This window comes from Anser brachyrhynchus (assembly GCF_964034855.1).
Source record: "Anser brachyrhynchus genome assembly, chromosome: 21".
Taxonomy (NCBI): Eukaryota; Metazoa; Chordata; class Aves; order Anseriformes; family Anatidae; genus Anser; species Anser brachyrhynchus.
This window is the reverse complement of record NC_137714.1, coordinates 8,128,795-8,150,908: the sequence shown is the minus strand read 5'-3', so window position 1 is coordinate 8,150,908 and position 22,114 is coordinate 8,128,795. Positions and strand designations below refer to the sequence as shown.

Genomic DNA, 22,114 nt, shown 5'->3' with positions numbered 1-22,114 from the left:
AATTCGGAGCGAGAGAACGCGCGAGCTGCTCCGTAAGCAAAATAAACAGAGCGCAGGAAGATGGCTTGGGAAAAAAAAAAAAAGAAAAAGAGTTTGGGGAATATGGGACAGTACACCCACCGTATAGCTCGCATGTTTGTGCGCCTCTCTGAGCGTACGCATTCAGTTTGCTAAAAAAATGCCAATGACTTTCACAATTGATGACTTAAAAATGAAAAAACCAGGGTGAGGAGTTAATGCAGGTTTGCGCAAGTCAAACTGAACATCAGCAAGCAGAGCAGATGGAAGAGAAGCTTGGTAGGAGCACACCGTGTGTTGTTCCATGGCACAGCATACAGAAAAATGACCCTGGGCACAGGTCTTTTAATAGCATTGCTAGAAATCTTAATTCTTGTGAGACAACAACAACATCAGCTTTCTGGTGTTAGTGGTCCCAGCAGAAACAGCAGCAAGGCAAACTGAGAAATACTGGAAATAGTGGGAAAATCATTCTTATTTTGCTCCAAGCAAAAAAAAGGCCTGCTTTATTATACAATATAATAGCGTCCTCAGACTTTTCACTGCCTTTTAATTTATGAAAGGTTACATAATAGAGCGTTATTTTCTGGCAACCTAACACCAGAAATAACACTGGGGTCAGTTCTTAAGCAGCGATTGCTTCCTGTACATCTTCCATCCATCTCTCTGCTATCACGCTGGCCTTCCCTGATCTATTTTTCACTGTTTTACAGGTTCTCTCTTCATTCTAGCAATTTTTTCCCTCCCTAGTCCTTGTTACCACCCAGTCCTGAGCCCGTGATACAGCAGTCCATCAAGCGAGCCGCTGCAGATCGCGGCACCTTGGCTGGGCTCTCATTTCCTTCCCCCTGCCTTAGACTGGCCCACCCGCTGCACTTGCGTCTGTCTTCAGTCACCTTCTCACCACCAACACATCTCTGAAGGAACAGGAATAAACTGAAGTCAAATCTCAACTATTGTGTCTTTAGGGATATGACAACCGAATGATTTAGAGATGCTAGAAAAGGAAATCTTCTCCCAAGAGGGCTTGTGCCACCAGAGCAAAACGCTACATAGCAAAGGGTGCTTACGAACTATTCTAAGATACCTCAAAAATTGTACAGAATGGTTTTTCATTCTTTTTCATTTTTTCCTGACTGAAAAGCTGTCTAGCAGTAGTCTTTTCACAAGCCATAAAGTTTAGACTTGAACTCTTTACCTTACCGCTTTGACCTTTTTTACCCTAGCTGTAAAACCCTACTGCCCATCCTTCAATAAATTTATCACCTCATAAACTCCCACTAGTGCTTCTCTACAATGCATTTAAAGAAAGAAGTGGAAGGGCAATCCTCTCCCCCCCTTGTCAAATATCATAATTGTCCAGTTTTATACCTGCTGTCCAGGAAAATATTTAAGGACACGGTGTTTTTCAAAGACCTGGAGTTTTTGCAACATTCTGCTTTGAAACAAAAGTAATGGAGTTTAAATACAAAAACATGTATTCAACACATAAAGCTGCCAGTTTAATGTTTCCTTCCACCATTGTCTCATACAAAGCCTGCTCACTTCAGGGTAATGTAGGTTCAGCGAAATAGGGATGCAGAATTTATTCGTGATATTGTATTTAAAGACCGAGAAAGAAACAGCGGAGCAGTCGTGGGCCACGGAGAATTTTCTCCATCGCTGTGATAAGCGCGTTGTGATAATAAGAACCTGCCACCTTGTCACCACGTCTGCCCAGACAAAAGGATCCCACAGAGGCAGAGGCAAACACCAAGTGAGTTATGGGGATGAACAAGGTAAAAAGTTCAGCAGTGTTGCGATAGGTCCTTTCGCAAGGTCACCGGATGGTCAAGGGACACTGCCTAGTGGAAGCCCGGGTTTCTAAAATAAGAGCTTCTTTTTCTCAGGACGGTAAGAATAGAACGGCCCACAACGGACATGCGCCGAAATATCTTTTCCCAAACTAACTTTGGAGCCTGACAAGGATTGCATTTCACTGTGTTTGGCAGAGTGACACAAGTGTTTCCTTTTAACTTTCAGAGTCAGAAGCAGTCCTGAAGATGGCCTAAACGCACGAATAAAAAAGGCAGTTGTTGCAAGCTCCCATTTAAAATATTTTCCGCTTTAAAAAACTCGTACTTTCTGAACAGGACCGTGAGCAGCTATGATAAGACCATCACATCTGAAAAGAATTATCATTGTTTCAACAAGGACGCGCTACCTCTGCAGACATCCAGACAGGCTATAATCAAATACGACTTGAAACGCTTTCCCTTAGGAAAGCTGTTAACCAGCAGATAGCCAGGGAAAGAACGCCACCTCGGCGCTACAAGAGCAGCCCACCCGCCACAGCAGCCTGGCTACTGAAATATGTAGTGCTGAGGCTGCCTCGCAGTTGCCATGCAGAAATTTATACAGCTGGGCCGTATTTGGAGCACATTTTTCTCTGGTCAGTATTACAGTTTAAGCATCGCAATGTGATGAAAAGCGCTGGTAATACATCATACTAGTTAAATTTTATCCTTCCATATATCTATTCCTATTCCCTTGGACTTCACGTAAGCCACATTTACATGGTGGAGTGACCTCTAAAAATTTAGCACTTTTAACAAAGGACCAACGTTTTCTTTTACTGGAAAAGAGGTAAATGAGGTTTTTAGATTTGGACTGGTAGTTCTTCATACTGTAGCTGAATCAAGAAACACTTCACACTGCTATTTTCTTTTTCATAAATACTGGAATCACAGAAAGACAGAAAAATATGGCAAGGGAACCACAAAATTTAACCCCAAAAAGCAACAGCAAATATTGGAACGCTTTCATGACATTATTGCAATACACACCCTTGTTCAAAATTAAGAGGAGGTAAAAGAAACCAGGTGTATTCCAAAGCCAGACAATAAAACAACTTGCACGAGGTTAATCCATATCCTACCTTTTTTATATTGCCCTCCTGGGAGGTCACCTCAGGATCAGTCAGTATTTGCTGCAAAAAAGAAGAAAAAAAAATTAAATTGAATTGCAGCTAAGAATGATAATAAAATAATAAAGATGATGATGATTATTACTATATAAAGGCCAAAACTCTCAATTGCAACTGAGTGACGCAGACATTTGGGAAGTCAGATGGAAGGCGCGCAGCAGAGCGCTTACATATTCCATATTCCATAATACATATTCTCCCACACATTACGGTTTTCTGTGGCTTGTAAAAACACCTCCAGGCCTGGCTGATGGGAGCACACACCGCTTTCCCAGACGGCTCCGAGCAGCCGCATCCTCACGCCAGCGACCGGCCGCGAGGTCGGGGCTCGCGGCGCGTCGGCACCTGGGCGCTTCCCGCAGCCGTGCAGGAAGCTCTTTAATTCCTCCTCCAGCAGAGGTGTGGTGACACAAACCATCCGACAGCGGCTGTGTTCCACCTCAGATTAGATCTAGGTCAGCAGGCATTCAGGGAGGTCAAGTACCCAAGCTTCGTGCAACGCTGGAGAGCGCCATCAGGATAAACATCCCACGCGAGGGCTCGATGGAGCAGCCCGGCTCCAAGTACTTAAGTACCTTCTCTGACCTCAGCGGGGATCTCACATGTCTGAGGTTAAGCACATGCTCAAGTGCTAGGGTAGGGTCAAGGTACTCGGGACTTCCAGGCCTGGGCAATGTATTTTGACTACCGAAAGCAGAAAAAAAAAATAATAAAAAGCTCAAAGGAACAGAGATCAAACTGCAAGGAAACCCAAGATACAAAGAGAATAGCTGTACATTGTAAAGATTTATTTAAAACAAAAAAAAAAGGGAAGGAAAAAAAAGAAAGGAAGGAAGGAAAGGGCCAAGTCCTCTCTTGGTGCACGCTGAGCTGACTCTCACCAAATCAAGGCCGCTCTATTGCATTTCAGCAGCTGAGGACTTGGCACAAAGTTCTTGGACGCCCTTGACCATGCCCAGGTGAGATCGACCGATTTACAAATTTCAGAAATGCTGGCAAATGTTTCCAAGCTCAGCTGTAATAACAGCGTGCCATGTTTTAAATAGTAAGAATCCTAAGCCATTCTGTATTTTACAACAGCTTTAATAGATACTGAAATTGTGGTTTGGAAAGTAGCTGAAAGCAAACAGGACCAAGAGGTGAATACCCGAGCAATAAAAATCTGTGTGCTCGTGCACTTGCGTGTGCACATGCAGACGCTGAAATACCACCACGAAAATCTATCCCACAGAGCTGGGAGCATGGGTCCCCACGTCGCGGGGGATCGGCTGGCTGCTCGGAGGCTCAGAGCATCCCAGCTCCCATTTCTTTCCCTGGGAACTGCTGAGAGCCTTTGAGAACCAGGCCACGAAACTTTCAGAGCTGTGATATAAATAGGACGATGCTAAATGACTGAAAAGCCTTCACGAAAACACTGCTGCTTCCAAACGAAGACACCTCGCTGTAATTATTGTATGTAAAATATCTTTAAATACAATTGGTTAAGTATGTGCATTCAGAGTGCATAATCCACCCGTTCATCATGACCATAAACGTAGAGGGGAAAAAAAAACTGAAATGAAGTGCAAATTGGGCTGTGGTATAGTCCTATATAAACAGGCTTAAGAGTCAGGAATTCCTGAGTCTGAATCTAAATGCCAACACAAGCTTCCTTTTGTTGGTTTGGAGAGATCTCTGCTCAAGGGGCAAGTTATGTTTCTCAGAGCATTTTTTTCCCCCTTCAATTCATAGCAGATCCCAAATTTTAAAATTCTCTGAGAACAGAATTTCTGTAAAAAGTATTTCATACGCATTCAAAAATTGTAATTCTGCAGAAAAAGCATCATGGCTTTTTATCTAAATGCTCACTCGTGGTATTTCAAAATGGTTGATTTTTGACAAAGCGAAATAGTTTTTCAGTTTCCTTCCATTACAGAACTTCCAGGGAAATAAACCCTGATTTCACGAAGAATTTTTATTCTGATGGAGCCATCTCCACACTCGAGCTGTATGCATTTACACGCAGGGAAAGGTATTTTAGCAAAAGTGGGAGATTTCAAACTCTGTTTAGATTATGTTTTCCATCCTTCCTTTGCACCAGACTTTACAAAAGAAAGATGATTACGTCTGCAGTGCAAAAGCACGGGACTAGGTTCTGCCACAGGGTTTCTGCGTTTCTTGAAGGCACCTGAATTTCCTACTTGCCCACGTCGTTAGAACAAGTTGACAGTTTTGGTATTTGGGGGCGAGGCTGTCAGAAGACACAAGCCAAAGCCCAGAGCTGTCAAGCCTTTACCAGGGATCTGACAGAGCCTTCAGAAACCTTCCCGGCTTCAGAAGGGAAGTACAAAATCCTTATTCTGCACTCCCAGTTTGGAATGGAAACTGTTTGAAAACGCCTTTCTAGACGGAAGAAAATTTGACAGCCACATCAGGTGTGTCTGCACTCTGCAAGCTCTGCGGGGCGAAGACTTCCCCGGGAGATCTCCGCAGCAGAAGGGGAGCTCAATGAACGCAACGCTGGGATGTAAATACTACCTCCTAATTAAATGAGAGAAAGGGAGGGAGAGAGGGAGAAAGTACCAGATGTGATGTTTATTAATAAGAATAACAAAAGATACTTTGAAAATCTACTCATTGGGTAATTTTAGCTCAGGCTGGACTTCATCTTATGTGAATGCCATAATACTAAATATAGTGCTTGACGTGTACAGTGGGCTGCAGTTTTGCAGTTAACACAGATGTTCTTAAATGTACTCAAAATTTACACCATATGCTTTTTCTATCAACTGATATGTTGATTTTAGCCAAAAGAAAGACAACATGTCAGCAGCAGCCACGTCAGAAGAAGTTGTTTGAGGGATCCGGTTGGAGGCATCTCTCCTCCAACCGATGATGAATTTCATTGCGTTTCATTTCCTGGGTTCAGCAAACTGGTGGCAACAGAACCCTGCCTTACTTACATTAGTTAGGGATGTGCTATAATTTTTGCAAAGCCTCCTGAATGTATACTAAACATGTCAAGTAACACCATGTGATTCTTTTTGAAAAACAGTTTACAAGCTGGCATTCTCCAGCTGCAGTTAACCCTAATTTGATTACATTACCGAGACAGATCACAATGAGCTTATGTAAATAGTAACGTTATCCATTCATTCCGTGAGCTCAGATAAACTGTCATTTAAAAAAAAAAAAAAAAAAAAAAAAGCTTGAATAGGCATGGCTTGATGTGTTCAGCAAACCGAAAGGCAAAGACGACGACAGACTAGGACCTGCCCCTGCTCTTCCACTGTGAGCCTTGGTCTTCGAGAAGCATTTCCATGTTTACACTGTGCTAAAACGGGAAGAGAAAGCCCAATGGGTCCGCAAAGCTGGCGTGGGGATAACAGCACTTTGGTCAATAACTCGGCTGATCCTTCAGGAAGACCTCAACACATCACAGGTTGGCAAGACACAGTTAACTAAGCACTTTGATACGCTTAACTCTTGTTCTTCATAATCCCATGAATTACTCCTCTGAAAGCTCTGTCCTGGTGTGCCGCAGGACCCACAAATCCTCCCGACGCCGGCTCGCGTGGCTCTGACTGAGCATCTTCCCAGCCTTACGCCCCTCTGCGTGGCCGTAGCAGCTATCTTGGTAACTCCCCCACCCCCTGGTGCCCAAGGACAATTTACACACGTGCACACAAAAAGCAGCACGCGATGTGTTTCTCGTTGTTACCATTTGCCTGGGACGTGAAGACCATTGCTCATCGCGCTGACACACGCTGTTGCTGCCGCAGCGAAGAGCCAACCTACTCTGCCATTAGCAGCTCTGGGGACTGCAAACGCACAAGCAGGAAAGGCTTTGTTTATTTAATAACAATTCTCAAAACAATCTATTTGCCAATTTTGAAGCGAAACCGAAAAGCTGATTTGTGCAAAACGTAACAGTGTCACAACAGCTGTCGCTTTTCTAGCTCTTCGAAGAAGTTTGGCATTAGCTCGAAGGTCTCCTATAGCACGGAGCCAGGCCAGCAGCAACGCGCTGCTGCTAACCAGGAACCCAGCGCCGGTGTTATCCCGGATGCCACAGGGCTCCAAAACAGCACACAGAACCAGCACAAAATCTGTTGAACCCCATATACCAATTTCCAAACAACCTTTAAATAAAAATAAAACATTGAACAGTAAATTTTGTAAGCTCTGAATTCTGCAGAAGACATAACTATTTGAAAAGCCCATAAATCGAGTGCCAAAGTTGCCTGAAGTTATACGGTAAATCAGGAGGCAAAGTTCTCAACCTTCTGCCCGGACTGACTGTGGAGCCTCCCTATTGAACACATTGGAATAATTCTTAATCTGATTTACCGTCACCAGAGCTATCAAGTCCTGAAATACAAATGGAAATATCAGTTCTCTCCTCTGCCTGAACGTTATACGATGGCCAAGCACTGCTTCAGGAGCTGCAACACCTTGCGCAAGCAGCACTAAGGTTTTGTAGAAGCACTACAGTGCTCGTTTCTATTAGCCATGTCTTTAAAATATAATGATTTTACAGCCCTTTCTGGCCAAAAATTTACAAAATTTTAGAATTTCTGTAGTAAATAAACTGGCGAAGCACTGTTAACTCGAGGAAATTTTCGATATCCTGTCTTGGGAATTTGAACCGAATGTGCCTGGAATTAAGAGGAAAAGGAGGGAAGCTCTTGTCTGAGAGGAAGGATTTCCTTTCCTGGCTGGTGAGGGAAGGAGGACGAAGAGCACTGCCCTGCCTGGCAAGGAACAAGCCAAGGGCTGCAAAGAGCGTAAAGAATAAACCAACCAGTCACTGCTAAGGGCAATCAGCACAACTGTGAACAGTTAGAGCAGCCAAACTGCGGTTTGTGGACCAGTAACAGGCTGCAAAGCCACGGTATGCGCTCCACAGACCATTTGATAACCATTTATTTTTCAGTTGAAAGTCTGAACAAAAAGGTGATCCAGCGCTGCACGAGAAACATTCAAACTTAGCAGGGATCCCCGGCCCCAAATTTCTGGTAATCTGCCCCAGGGCACGCCTCTGCACTTGCTCGTGTCTCATGTCCTGGGTGGCCTTACGGAGGAATTTGTGCTGTTTGCTGACTTCCAGGAGCGCTGAATGCAGTTTACGGAGGTGAACCATTACAGGTCATCCTCAAGGGCATTCAAAAGAAAGGGATATCCCAAGTCGTGTTTCAGTAAGAAATATCACCTTCACATTACAAGAAATGAACTTCTCTGCAGTCAGACAGGAGCAGGGAGGTGTCAGGGGTAGTTAATGGTGAAAAGAGGCAAAGTCAGACACTCAGGATACGCTTAGGAAGAGAGGCTGGAAGAAAGGAAATAAACGGGCAATTTACATACACGGTATCACAACTTCTGTATCACTTTTTGAAGACATAACTCCTCCGTGACATTGTGATCAAGTTCAACTGCAAATACCAGGAAGTTAAACAGAATCTAATGGAGAGCATTTGTAATAACTTCAATAAGCTGAGGACTTGAGACTTTCAGCCAAGACAAATAAGAGAGGCTACTGATTAGTAAATGTCACCATTTCTCTTGCCAAGCACTCAGGGGCTGGTGATAGGAGAGCATTTAATATAATCTCACAGTCTTTAGGGGCTGTTTGATTTTATATTGCATTCTTATCAGGTTCTAAAAGTCCAGCGTTAATGAGCATGAGAAATGCACTTGATAATTTGGCAGTTTTGCTAAAAGAGAATGTATTCCATTCATTGCACGTGTTCCTTGGATCCAAACTAGAGATGCATTTCCCCTTCACAGGCCGTCACGTGTAACCTCCTTCTTTTCTTTTTCTCCGTTTCAGCAACCTGACATCACCTTTAATAGCCACCTATTCACACTGCTTAAATGAAGTGGCCTTTACCAACCACAGAGAACAAGATCCTTCAGAGCTCCAGCAAGGAGATGCACCCACTGCATTCCCTTCTGCAAGGCAAGCGGTTCTTGAAAGAAGAGGAAGTACCAGGGATGGTAAATGACTGGGACAAACCACAAAACCAGTAACAATAAACGTGCAGATCCTGTTCAAATTCTGAGTGACCCAGGAGTTGAAGGAAACCCAGAGGGACGGCACGGTTGGAGAACACGACTGTGTCTCAATATGGCAGAGATGGCAGCGTTATGTTAGATACCCAGCTAGCAAAGCGCAGGCAGGTCAAAGTCCCACTACAATAAACTGCAGCCTGACTTTTTGGGGAGAAATTGTGCAACCTTTCCTAGTCCTGACGTGTGCACTGGGAGTCGCATTCACCAGAATGAAACTAGGTGTGGGCAGCGTGCAGGTGGAAGAATTACCCCTCACCTCCCCCATTCCTATGAACGTAGACCAAGCAGTATTATTTTGGTGCATGTTTCCATTATAAAATTCAATCCTGAAAAGAAGAAGGGACACTTCTCTCTGCCTCGCAGAGCAGTATGTGCAACCTAAGGATTAAAACAGACATCCTCAGTATTGAAGTGCTTCTGCATTTACTCGGTTTGTTCGTCTTCAAAACTGGGACCATAACTAGGAGAGTTTGAGAAAATATGAGATCCTGTGACAGAATGTGCTTCTGAACTGCAAAACACTTGTATTTTCACTCGATCCACAGAGAAAATAGCAGTGGAATGGAAGTGTCGGGCCCCCAGCTCTGCATCGTGCCTGCTGCAGGATCACACGAGACAATCACTTAATGGATCTGCAGCTCGTTATTGTCCGGGCAAAAAAATCATCTTGGAGAGTGAAGTGCAGTGTTTTGGTTAGCAGATCAAGCTTTGCTGTTTGCAGCAATGTAAATAGATTGGGCGGTTAGCTTTAGTCATACACGATCCATCTATCTTTTGTTCTCGACCCTTTTTAGTTAAAAAAATGACCTTGATATTGACAGAATAATACAAATGAACTTCCTCTGTACTTCCCATATTGATAACCTGCTTGTTAAGATGATCACTAATATCATAAGTAAATAGGGAGACCATACATCATCTGGTAACGGCAGTGCTGACACGCACTTGGTCTGACGTATGGGGACCTCTGGGCTTTGGCGGAACAGCTCATCCTTCACGTTGCGCTGCAGCCTGTTTATCCAGGACACACACGGGCATACAGATCTATACAGGGCAATGCGCTCAGATCCTAATACACAACCACACCTGTGATGACCAAGGCTTCTTGCAAGATGCTCTCACATGGAAGAGGTGCGTTGAAATGGATTCAACAAATACACCATCTAGTCCCCAGAATAACTTGGCATATAACTTAACATATAACAACTTGCGCACCAGCCATTTGTGTCTCCCTTTGGGTGAGGTTCGTACGCAGCTAACCGACTGATTTGCCCCATTCTCGGTACGAGTATCTCTGAATTCATTTCCAATTCTGACGGCAGGACTTCCAGAAACTCCCTGCTCCTCTTCCTTCAGTGGCAGAGGTTCAATACTTTCAAACCAATGCGGCAACATCGACACTACTCCTTTTTTCTCACGAAATCCCCTTCGTCACATACAAACTCTTGTCACTGACGCTGACCAGCATCATTACTGTAGGAAGCAGGAAAGTCTCGGCACTTCGATCTCCACACGCCTGCAGCTGACAAACAGAGGGGCTGGGAGAAGGGGCACCCAGGTAACAGATTTTCCGCCCCAGGTCTCAAGCCACGAGCGGGGCAGCTGCCCTTGGCCTCTGCCACCGGCCGCTCCGAGCGCCGCAGCCTGCGCGCTTGTGCCTAAGTGCAGTGATCTCACAGCTGAGGACTTGAGAAAGAACAGAGAGAAATGACCTCATTTCTTTCTCTTCCTCGCAGCCTAAAGAGACACTGATAAGAATTATGAATTGTTTCACCACATTTAAAGAGTATATAACTAATAAATTTTTCCTTGGGCAGGCTTTCCTGCCTCGGTCCAAAAGCCAAGTCTTTTCTCTGCCCCAGCAACACACGGCGTGGCTGAGCTCGCTGGAACTGCTCTAGCTCCCCACATGCAAGCACGTCAAATCACAAGCGCAAACATTAAAGCAAACTTGCAGCTCACTGCATACAGAATTTGCCAAAAATCCTCCTCAGTAAACTGTGTCTCTATCTAGAGCTTATCCCCAGTTCCATCAAAATAATGGCCTTCCCTGTAACCATAGTAGTGCACCAAAGCTAAATAGCTAGGCTGTGACACGTAGATTTTTGATCATTAATCACACTTGAAGGAAAATAAAGCCAATATGCAACGTTCCCACCAATTTCAAAAGTTTAAAGTGGGAAATGCACTGTCTCATTTAGCGGCTTAGTTTTGCCGCTCGCGCTGTGAAAGGGCCGAATGAAAACAGCAGCCTGCCTAATAGCTGGTACCGCCCAGGGGGAGCGCGGGCCGTCTGGGAATGTATCCCTGCCTGGCACTCAGACAGCGAGGATGGGATATGTCAGTTTGATACCCATCAGCAGGATAACCTAACTGCCACTTTAACATGACAAGGTCGTAGCCAGGCACCGCGATGCAGCAAGAAAAATGGCCCATTAAAGCCTGAGAAGAACTGGAAGAGAAACATAAGGCTGCCTGTGAGAGGTTCAAGCCCTGTTTATTTTAGGGGAAGACGCGGATATTCAGTGCTCCTTTGCAGGGCCCGTCTCGGAGGTAGCTACTGAAAGAAAAGCAGAAGGATGGTGACCAGCACACGGAGAGGCTGTGCTGCTGTTTTGCCTCTTGTCCTCCAGACTCGCTGCCCCTCAGACCCAGAACAGGGACTTGTCCCGAATCGGCTGGTTAACCCGGGGAGGAACTCCCTGTCGTAACGCTTTCTGCGAGGAAAAAAACAATCGGGGGACAGAAAAGGGCACTTTGTCTTCCTTTTTTTTTTCAGAAGTAATATAAAGAAATTATATTCTCTGTAAAGAAAAGTTACCATGGAATTATTCTGCAGACTAACTTCAGACACTGGCACAATCAGTCTCCTATTTAAAAGGGACACAGTGTTGTTTTTCTGAGCTGATAGGGGGTGCCAGGTGAGTTCCCTTTTAAGAGCTGTAGGAACAGTTTCAGACAGAACTGGATAATATTATGCTTGGAATGATAATATTGTGTTTGGAAAAGGTCAATATTTTATTTAATCAGCCAGACAGAGAGTGGGTGGCAATTTCAATGCATTTTCTTGAGACAGGAATTCAGGGAGTCCGAACGGAAATCGGTTTCTGTTTTTTCCTTGGGCTGCTGATGTCTTCCCCAGGTAGGAATTTGTGTCCGGGGCCTCGATGTAACAGGGCTGGGTAAATGCCCGGAGCCTCTTTGCAGGGAATGCCACCGGAGAGCGCGTGGCTTCACTTGGCACCCAGTTTGCAAGCCAGCTGCACTTCAGGAATTGATGGGTCAGAGAATCACAAGGGCACCACGCAGACGGCACCCTCCCATCTCTCCACGTAACGCTTCTCCTTCCAACGTCACCTCCAGCACCCAACATCCCTTCCCGCTGGGGGCTGTCCGCTACCGACGTGCGTGTGCTGGAGCAAACGAGACCTGTTAATTCTTACAGGAGCCAGCAGCACCCACCCTCTGCACCAGGACCGCTTCTGGCCTCCGAGACAGAAATGGGATTTTATTCCCCGAGACAGAGGCAAGTCCTAACCTAGAGAGAACACTGATTAAAAGAGCCAATGAATAACTAGAGAAATGAGCTTATAAATGCAGCGAGCACTTCATTTCTTGAGGTCACAAAACTTGACCATTACCTGTCTGCTCACATTTTCTTGATTAGACATCTTCCCAGCAAAAAGACCTCGCGGCCAACCACTTCAAAAAGCCACCTGCCAGAAGCTCCTTCCCTCTTGACCGCACGGTTCAAGCCGTGGGCACCCGGCTTTCAGAGTGCTTGCTCAGAAAATTCGGAAATCTCCGCAGAAAATTTTCCTGAGGTAAACCAAAATGGCTAATAGATCCTAAAAAAATTACCGTTGTTATCTTTAGTAATTCTAGATTCTAAAAAAAAATCACCTTTATTATCCTTAGTAATTCCAGTTGTTCGCCACCAAAATGAAAACGGATTTTTTTCATTTGGAGCTCCGCTCAGAACACTACCAAAAAATCCCACACTTTTTCTTTTTTCATCACAAGCTTTGAGAAAGCACACACAGCCCTCCTGGTCGTTAAACACTCCAAGTGCAGTTCTGAAGAAAATCTGGGGAGACCCAGCTCTGAGCATTGATTGCAAGGGGTTTTTTAATCTTGTGCCAAAAGGAACATTGAGGTTTGAAGATGGCTCCTTACACGATCTTGCCAAATAGCATTTCTGTTTATGTCTTCAAAACTACCACCAAGGGTTCATAGACAAAGAAATGTCCGCAACGTATCCAGATGCTGGAAATTAAATGTCTTGGAGCCACTGAAGAGGGTTTAATGAAGTAAAGTGCTTTTTTAACTGCCAGCCCAAAGTAAATAACCACCGATTTGAGCATAGTTAAGAGATTTCACCTTACCAGATCATCTGAACGTGCCATCGAGGAAACCACTGCTTTGTGGAAACAGCACAGCAGCACCTTAACACTCTTAGAAACTTGGTTCTTGTCTTCCTCAACACCCCAAACCTCCTGGGACTGAGAAAGAGTAAAGCAAGCCCTGCAAAAGCTACACAACTCCCGCATGCTTGTCAGTCCGTGCTGCCGGGTCACCGGGGTCAATTGGTCCTGCTCTGACTTAAGGAAGGGAAGGATGAAGTCAATGAAGTCATTAGCCACAGGCTGCAGCCGTTTCCCCACGTTTGCCCGTGGCACCTGCTCTGACCAGGCTGGACGCCGCCCAAGCCCCGGCTGCTGCAAACGCAGCGACAGCTGGAAGGCGAATGCTGCGGGTTTTACACAGAAAAACGCACTCACCCTCGACTGCACGCTCACACACATTTCTTCGAGGGCTATTTTACTGCTTTGAAAGTTTGGCGTTGTGCTGCGGATTGTGCTGAAGTTGAGAAAATTGCAAGGGGGACTCTGAGGCTTGGGATGAGTTTGTGGTGTCTCGGATTTCTCCAAAGACGTCTCCTCACCACATCCTTCCATTCCAGGCTCCCTAAATATCATCCCTCGTATTTCAGATGTGTGTTTTTATAATACAAAAGGAATTTGTAAGGCTGTTTTTTTGGTTTGTTTTTTAAAGATAAGGAATCTCTTTTAAAGCAGTAAAATAATGATTTCTAGGATTGGGATAAGCAATGGAATAAAGCAGAGAACCAAGAAAGATAATATACTCTGTTATACAATTGCCTGCTTTGCTACAGCCAAGGCTGTCAATTTGTCCATATATTTATAATTCACAGTTGTTTATCCCCCTTCCCTAATTCAGACGTGCAGCTTGTTGGTTAGATGAAAGTTAAGATTAAATGCAAAAGCAATAATCTGGCTGACACTTGGTGGGACACTACTTCAGCTTGACTAATCCCTCCCTTCCCAGAGGCTCGCTGCTGTGCTCTCCCTTTTGCCAGGAGCACAGTGCCAGTCAGTGTGGTTTCTAAATCGTGTTTTGGTTCAAATCGCAAAAAGAGAACTTTACAATAACTTACACGGGCCGCACTACTTGGTGAAAGCACTAAGAGCGTGCTTCACTCTTCTCGAAGTCCAAGCTATTCAACAGAGGCCTCAAAAACACACCAAAAAAAGGTATAAGCTGCTTGGACTGATGCACAGTAAGTGCACCATTCCAAGCAACATAGACAATTTGGTTTTTGCAATAACTTATTCTACAGCTCTAAATGTTAAACGTTTGGGGCTTCCACCTTCCTGAAAGCCTCCCGGGACGCGCAAGGACCGGGTGTCTGCTGGCCGTCCCGGGGACTTGCCTCCAAGCTCAGCAGCTATTCCTGCTCCACTGCTTCACTTGGCCAGGTCACTGGGCACGCTACATGGAAACAGCTCCTGAGGTGAAAAGGAGCACTCCTCCTTTGCTGGAAAATAAACAGGAGATTACTTTTTGACCTCTCTTTTGCTCTCGGAGCCTTCTGCCTGTACAACCAGTGCTGCTTGTTCTTGTACTTTTCACCACGGAGGATGCACAAGGAAATGACCAGGTGAGCACAAACAATAAAACACAGCAGTGGGAACCAATCCAGCTGTGCTCGGGGTTTTCTTCTAGGCAGGTGTGAAAAAAGATGACTTTCTGGCAGATTTGGCCTTGCAGCATCGCTGTCTTAAGTCACTTAAAAAGCATACACACAGCAGCATTTGCAACTTTATCTCACAAACCGTAACACTAGGATTCAAGTGATATGCGTTTGAGTCATTTATTTCCCAGTTTTCATGCAATCTGGTTCAATTATGAATTTGACTGCTTTTTTTTTTGCAGAATATAAAATCCTTTTCCTTGCACCATATAATTGTGTTCCATCGCAGAACTGGTATTCATCATTGCCCTGCTGTCCCCTAGCCTAAAAGATAAACCATCCACAGGGTAATAAATGTCAAACTATGATTATTGATGCTTTCAATTAAATTGATTATCTATTTGAGGTGCATAGCATGGTGATTTATTGCTGTCTCCTTACGTTGCACTTGGCACAATGGCTTCCCTGAAAGGTGAATATTTTGATTGTTTCAATAGATTTTCTATTAATCTGATTTTTTAAAAGGGACTCACAACCATCCGAGTGCCTGCTTAACTGCAATGGCACCTCATCGAGTCTGAAATATGCCACCTGTTTGGTTGGCTTCTGCAGAGCGGAGGTTAGGATCCAATATGTGAAAATAGAAAATGAAAACTTTGGTTTAGGTGTTAAGGGAAAGACAGAATACATCCTTGACTTACATCCCTCCTTCAGAAACATTTATTTTTTATGGACTATATCAGACAAAAAGTGTGTATAATGTTGAGCTTTGTTGACTACTTACTACGCACCTCGACAGAGGGATGAGATGACCTTCGACTCGTCACTGGCATTGTGTTTTTATTAGTTTCAGATAAGAGGAGCTATAAAATTCAAAGACATTTGCTCACCAATAATAATCAGCAGCTGCTTCACAAACAAGGCTTCTGTTAGCTGTGTCATGGTTAAGGTGACACAAGTTGACCTCTATCTGATAATTTACTTGAAGAAACGCCTCAAACGTGGCAGGACGGCCTCGTACCAGCTTCCGCTGCTGCTGTTTCCTCACAGCACTGTACAGTTTGCTCCAACCTGTTTCAGAAAGCAAATCTGCCTCAAAAACGCCTCTCATCCACTCACCAAGGCATGCAGGAAATAAGCATGAGAAAATTATAACTCTCCTTTAATATGCCTGTTTTGCTAGCTATGAAGAAAATTATGTAAAAACATTTTCAGGCAGGTCGACTTAGAGAATCTCCATACCAAAACTCATCATTTCCATGGGGGGGGGGGGGTGAAATAATCCAGTACTGCTAAGCCATTGACTTCAAATTTGAAGCAGGGACAATTTTTTCTCCATTATTGCCCACATCTGGTATTTCCAAGTAATGGGAAAGCACCACGTCAGATAACCCTGTGACTAAACTTCCTGGTGCTGCACTCCCCTGACCAAGTTTCCCACCATTTATTATCGGGAGCACCCAGGAAAAGGACCGAAGCCCCGTTGTGCTAGCTGCTACATAAAACACAGCGATGAGTCCGCCTAGAAGACCTTGATAATAAGTAAACACAGCAGATAAATGGTGGGAAAAGAGAAAGATTGCTATCCCCATTTTACAGACAAGACTGAGACAAGAAATTAGGTGACGTGCCAAAACCACACAGTCTCCGGCATTCAGAAATTGAGTTTCCAGCTCCTCAGAGCTAATCTCAACAATAAGGCTGTCAGTCCTCCTCAGATGCAAACACCTTTGACCCCGGTAAGCTCAGAATTATGCACACATCAATTCAGACTTTGAAGCCTGGCTTATCTCTCGCTAGTGTAACTGTCCCCTCCGCTGCAACCAACAGGGCTGGCTGAGGGAAAAACAAACTACCAAGGAAGAAGAAAAGAAAAACAAAACCCTGCAGCTCAGGCAGAAATCGCTATCTTGCGTTTGCTGTGGGCTACCTCCATCGCGGCAAAGCCCAAAGGGCTTTATAGCTTGTGTGTGGGGGAATGCTTTAATCACCACCTGACCAACGCAGGAGAGGAGCTAACTGGGGAATCTAACAGCCCAAAGCAACTCTGCAGACGAGGTAAGGGCAAATATGAAGGAAACATTTCCATTTGATAATACCAGCTGCACATGAAAAGGCAAATGTAATAACCCAAGCTTAAATTTGGCCATCAAACCAGAGCGAAGGCCTCCCCTCTCAGCAGCTACGAGTTAGCACCACATCCTTGGACCAGTTGCTGACATATCCCTGTTTGAAAAGTCAACTTGAATAGCTCAGGCTCCCAAAACTGAAGGTGAGGCTTCAGGAAAGTCACCCCGAGCATCCTGCTGCTGGGCCACACGGCTGCCACCACCACCGCCGGCGGCAGCAGCAGCCGGTGCTGACTTACCGAGCCGCGCGGCTCATGGAAAAGAACATGAGAAAGGCCACAAGCAACTAGGAAGTACGATGAGTTCCTGAAGCTCCAGACTGAGGGCAATTTGCTGTGCTGAACATCAAGGCTGTTTCCCCAAAAACAAATATAGGCACAGTAAGGTTTATGTGGCCAGCCCCTGCCCCTGCAGTAGAGGTCAGAAAACGTGACATCTGGTGTCCCAAGGATCTCCGTCCAGCCACGCACAGCTGTAATGACAGCTACACCTTGTAGACAGCACGAGGATATTTTTATGGCTTGAAGGATGATCCTAAAGGCCTGGAACAATGAAAACGATGATTAAAAAAAGAAAGAAGCAGGAAACCTCAGGATGAAGGGCCGCGACTTCCCTCCTCAGCACACATCACAAGCTCTCGGATGCACGGAAACAAATTCCAAGTAACCTCTGCGGCGCGGGTGAGGGCACCGCGTGGGTGCGAGGAGCGATTGGCAGAATGTGCCCTTTGTGGGGCGGCAGGGCCGGGAAGGTGTTTGCATATGTAAAGTCCCTGGAGCGCTTCCAGGCGCACGGCGCTGAGCGGTGCGTGCGGACGCAGGAGGAACACGGTGTTCGGGCTCGTGCTGCCGCCGGGCCCGGCTGCTGGCACAGGCTGAGAGCCCCCGAGCACGGGGAAGCACATCCCGCGTCGCTCCTCGCTTCACTCTGGGCGCTTTCCTTCCACTGGCCAACGAGAAGCAAAACCTGAGCGACTCAAGGGGACGGGGTGTTTTTTATTTCGTTTGACTGGAGAAATAACCAGACTGCTTCACCCTGGGAAGGTCTGGATGCATGAGAACCGCCCCTTCAGCACTGGCGGTCCACAACCGCTCCCCTCTTTCACCGAAGTGATGCACGCACAGGGTCACGGCGAGCCGTGCAGCTCCGGGACCCCGTCCTCCGCTTCGCTCTCTGCATTCCTCAGATAGCAGGGTAATGACTGGGGGGTCACGAAAAGGGAAGCACTCGAGCATTTCTTGCTGTTTCCCTTACAAGTTTCTTCTGAAAATTATTTTTCAAATTGTATGGGGCAAAGTTCAGCCCCAGAAAAGGCAAAGAGAAGGAAAACTGAAAGGGAGGCAACGGTGGTTACTTGCTCATTGAGCTCAGACTGGGGCTGACAGATCTTTCCACCCGCCTCAAAGAGAACCTCCCGAATCCTCCCAGAAGTTTGGATCACTCTCTCCTTCCCTTTCCTTCCCGCACAAGAAGCTAGGATGTGCCCCTTCTAAAGCAACCCTGGGACGTGCTGATGGTTCAGCTCCACGCAAGAAGTGCTGGAGCTCCCTGCTCTGGCCATGAGCGTTGTGAGAGGGCAGCCTCAGAAAGGAAGCGTGTATTTGGCCTTCCGTTCTGCAAGCCCCACCTGGAATCCAAAATAAAGCGCTGCTTCTCCCTCCCTTTCCTCATAGCAGCTAAGAGAAGAGCTGTTTTGGTATCGGACCACAAACAACTGCCTGCTGAGATTCCCATCAGCGAAGAAGCTGCAACGTGACCCAAAAGCTCAGCGTCTGCATTCCCGGAAAAAGAAACCATCACAGTCCTACTTCAGTTATCTCACCAAAGGCAAGGTCCTCTTTTTTTTTTTTTTCCTTTTTCTTTTTTTTCTTTTCTTATAGGGACACATTGAGAATGTTACTGCGTTATCACGGCAGCTGTACGCAGCTATCAGTAATAACCGTGATGGCTGGACCGGCCTGTGCCACAGGAACCGAGCAGGCATCTGCTCTGTTTAACGCACAGGAAGCACAGGGCAGGTTTTAAGAAGTATGCAGAGGATGTAATGGAGCCTCTAATGTGTTTAGGTTTCTCCGGCGGAATCTAGCTTTATCGGAAAACAAAGGTCCTGGTGGGATTATCAGCAGAAAGAAACCCAGAACCTGTCTGGTTAGGAAAGGGGCTATGGAGATTGTTATGTCAAGGTGCAAGAGCTTCCTCCCAGGCCAGCTAAAAGCCACTTCTGTAACTGGTCCCCTCCACAGAATTAACGGGAAATCTGTGCCCACGTGCAAGATCTTTAGCACAAATAAATCAGTTCTTGTCTCACGCTGGTTCCTTGCAGAAAGGAAAGAAAAATTAAGATGTCTCTGATGTTGACATTCCTCTCCAAGAGCTAGCAGTATCTTAGCAAAACAAGATTTTATTTTTAAGCTGCTTAATAGGAAGCACACCAAGCTCGGCCCTGTGATACCTCCGCGTGCTGCAACGCCCTGCCCACCGTGATGAGTCGAGTAAGGAGCGTCTGAAGGTTACAAGCACCTTACACCTTCAGCTGCCCTGCTCCATCTCCAGCTGAGCACCCAACAGCGCGCTGCTACGGGTGGGAGCAGCCGGGGGAAGGAGGAACCAAAGGCATAAGAAACTTTTTCATAGGCAGTTAAGAAGATTGCAATTTAGGAAGCAGCAATTACTCGGAAACGTGATCCTTGACTTTTTTTTCCTTACATGATTAACAAAACAATTACGGTAATTATTTAAATTAAAGTACCAGCCCCGATAACATAAAAATGGGCCCTGTCAGTCTGTTAGTCTCAGCTCAAGGCAGCCGTACAACAGGGAAACGCCAAGGTGAAGCCGTGAGATCACCGCTGGTGCCTCCCGAATCTCTCAAAGGTCAGCGTGGAGGACTCAGACCTGACTTGTTTTTCAGCTCACCTATATGAGTTTCACAAAATCCAGGTTTACATCCTGGTTAGTGTATTAAAACACACCCATAACAGCGTTTGGATTCAAGGGCCCTTGATGAGACCATGACATAAATACAGCATGGGTGCTTTAAACAGGGAACCGTGATAGCACGGACAACCTCAGCAGCAGACGAGGTACCTTTTGCCCCCATATGTCCGCAGCCTGCCTTGTGCTCAGCCCCATCACGCTCCGGTGGCTCCCCCCTCGCGGAGCACGACGCACCGTGTGCACGTTACCCGTACACAAGCAGCGTGTGCCAGTAACAGCGCTGCCCTTAAAAAGCAGCTACCGCTGCTCTTGGGTGAGCTGTTTGTTACGCACGGGCAGGGGCAGCTCACCGACAGCCTGAGCCTCTGCCACCCAGGCCAGCTCTAGCCCCGGTCTCCCCGATGGCCCTGCGGCACCTCGGGGCTGCCTGGCACCACCAGCCGCCCCCCAAAAGTCGCCGAGCGCTGCTCAGCCTCCCCAGGATGATTTACAAGCGCTGCCTTCAGATGAGGGCAGAGATGAGCCCGTACCCCGCGTCCCTGCCGAAGGCGTCCCCCTCCCCTCTCCCCTATCCCCCGGGCCCGACCGTCCCTCTCCTCCCCCACAAGCACCAGCTAAAAAAGGGAAAGAATGAGAAAGTGAGTACTCTGTAGCTGGCACTGCAGACAATGTATGTCTTGTGTGAGTAATTTAGCACTATGGCCAGTCAATCTGGTTTCTGGGCCCAATGCCCTGACCCTCTTTAGAGCTGCTCTCTCTCTCCAGCACAGTGTGAAACATTTCCTTTCACAGCACTGACACTTTGCAGATTGAGACGTCAGGCCTGTCCAACTGCAGCAAATTAGCAATTTTTCTTTTACTAATTGGAAATAAAAATGTTTGCTAAGGGAATAATTTGTAGGAATGCAGTGTTAGGTTTCCGGCTTTTTATAAGGATGCTTTAAACTTTATACATGTGCACTTTTCTTCTGTTTTGATGCCTTGCACTGTAAATTTTAATAGGTTACTCGACTGTTAACTTTACAGTCTCGGCCGTCCAAAGGATTAAATGAAGTTTTTAATTTATCTTCCTCTCCAAGGCAGCAGGGTCTTCCTTAACAGTGCCCGGCCCGCTGCTCAGTGAGCCCGGAGAAGGAGCACGGCTCCGGAGAGGTAAAAGCACACGCAGCTCCGCGGCACCCGATGGACATGGGGCAGGCAGGCTGTGTGCAAGGCCTGCGGTGCGAGGCTCTCCCAGGTCCCCTGGGAGCACATGGAGGGAGGTGGGCAGCAGCTTCACGGGGGCTTTTCCTCCCCCAGGCTGTCACGAACGGGTGGTTCCCTACCCGTGAATCTGCGCAGCCGCCCGGTCACTGTGCTCGCAGCAAATACAGCCAAAAACCTGGCTCCTGCCTGTGCTGGTAGGGAAGAGGGGCAGGAGGCTCCTCCCTGCCGTGGTCCTGCTCCTTTGCTCGAGTGCATTCGGTGAGGAAACACCAAATGTTGGGAAGGGTTTGGTGGTGACAGCGCCTGGATGTTTAACTCCTTTCAAAAGCAAATGCAGACCTGGGACATCTTGATCTGTTTGTTCCTAGAGACCACTCTGCTTTTAAGAAATGGCATGCAAAGGGCAGTCAGTAAAGACTCCTTCAAATAATAAAAAAAAGTTTGAGAAAGCGGGATCGAGAAAGAGCCTCCTATAACCTAGGAAAACCTGCTGAAACCCAGAAATGAGAAGGAAATGCCCTTTTGCCGAAATACAATATGTTAGTTTAATATTTCTCCGTAATTCTTAAGGCATGTAATGTCTTCCTGCAAACTGCTCTCAGGCAGGAGTACATTAGCCCTCCCAACAATGCCAGCACATAAAGAGTTACTGTTCTTTCCCCCCGAACCACCCCCACCCCCCCATAAAGCATTTGACAGCCATGCCTAATAATTCTTTCTGGTGTGGTTTTTCTTTTTCTTGATGTCTTTATGTGAATATGAAGCCAGAGTGAAAGGCTTTGGGTGACCCCCGTGAGAGAGAAAAAGTATGAA

The 22,114-nt window shown here is 46.2% G+C and overlaps 1 protein-coding gene across 6 annotated transcripts in view; it reads right to left on the bottom strand.

Moving 5' to 3' along the window:
• Nucleotides 1-22,114, bottom strand: part of PRDM16 (PR/SET domain 16) — a 313,405-nt gene that overhangs the window by 142,065 nt on the left and 149,226 nt on the right. For 5 of the 6 annotated variants that reach the window (XM_080564622.1, XM_080564619.1, XM_080564616.1 and 2 more), the window contains one exon: nt 2,936-2,986. In XM_080564622.1, the coding sequence (XP_080420748.1) occupies nt 2,936-2,986 (51 nt within the window). Of the gene's footprint in view, nt 1-2,935; nt 2,987-13,419; nt 13,592-22,114 lie in introns of those variants that run through there. The other variant, XM_080564620.1, reaches the window with a different exon arrangement.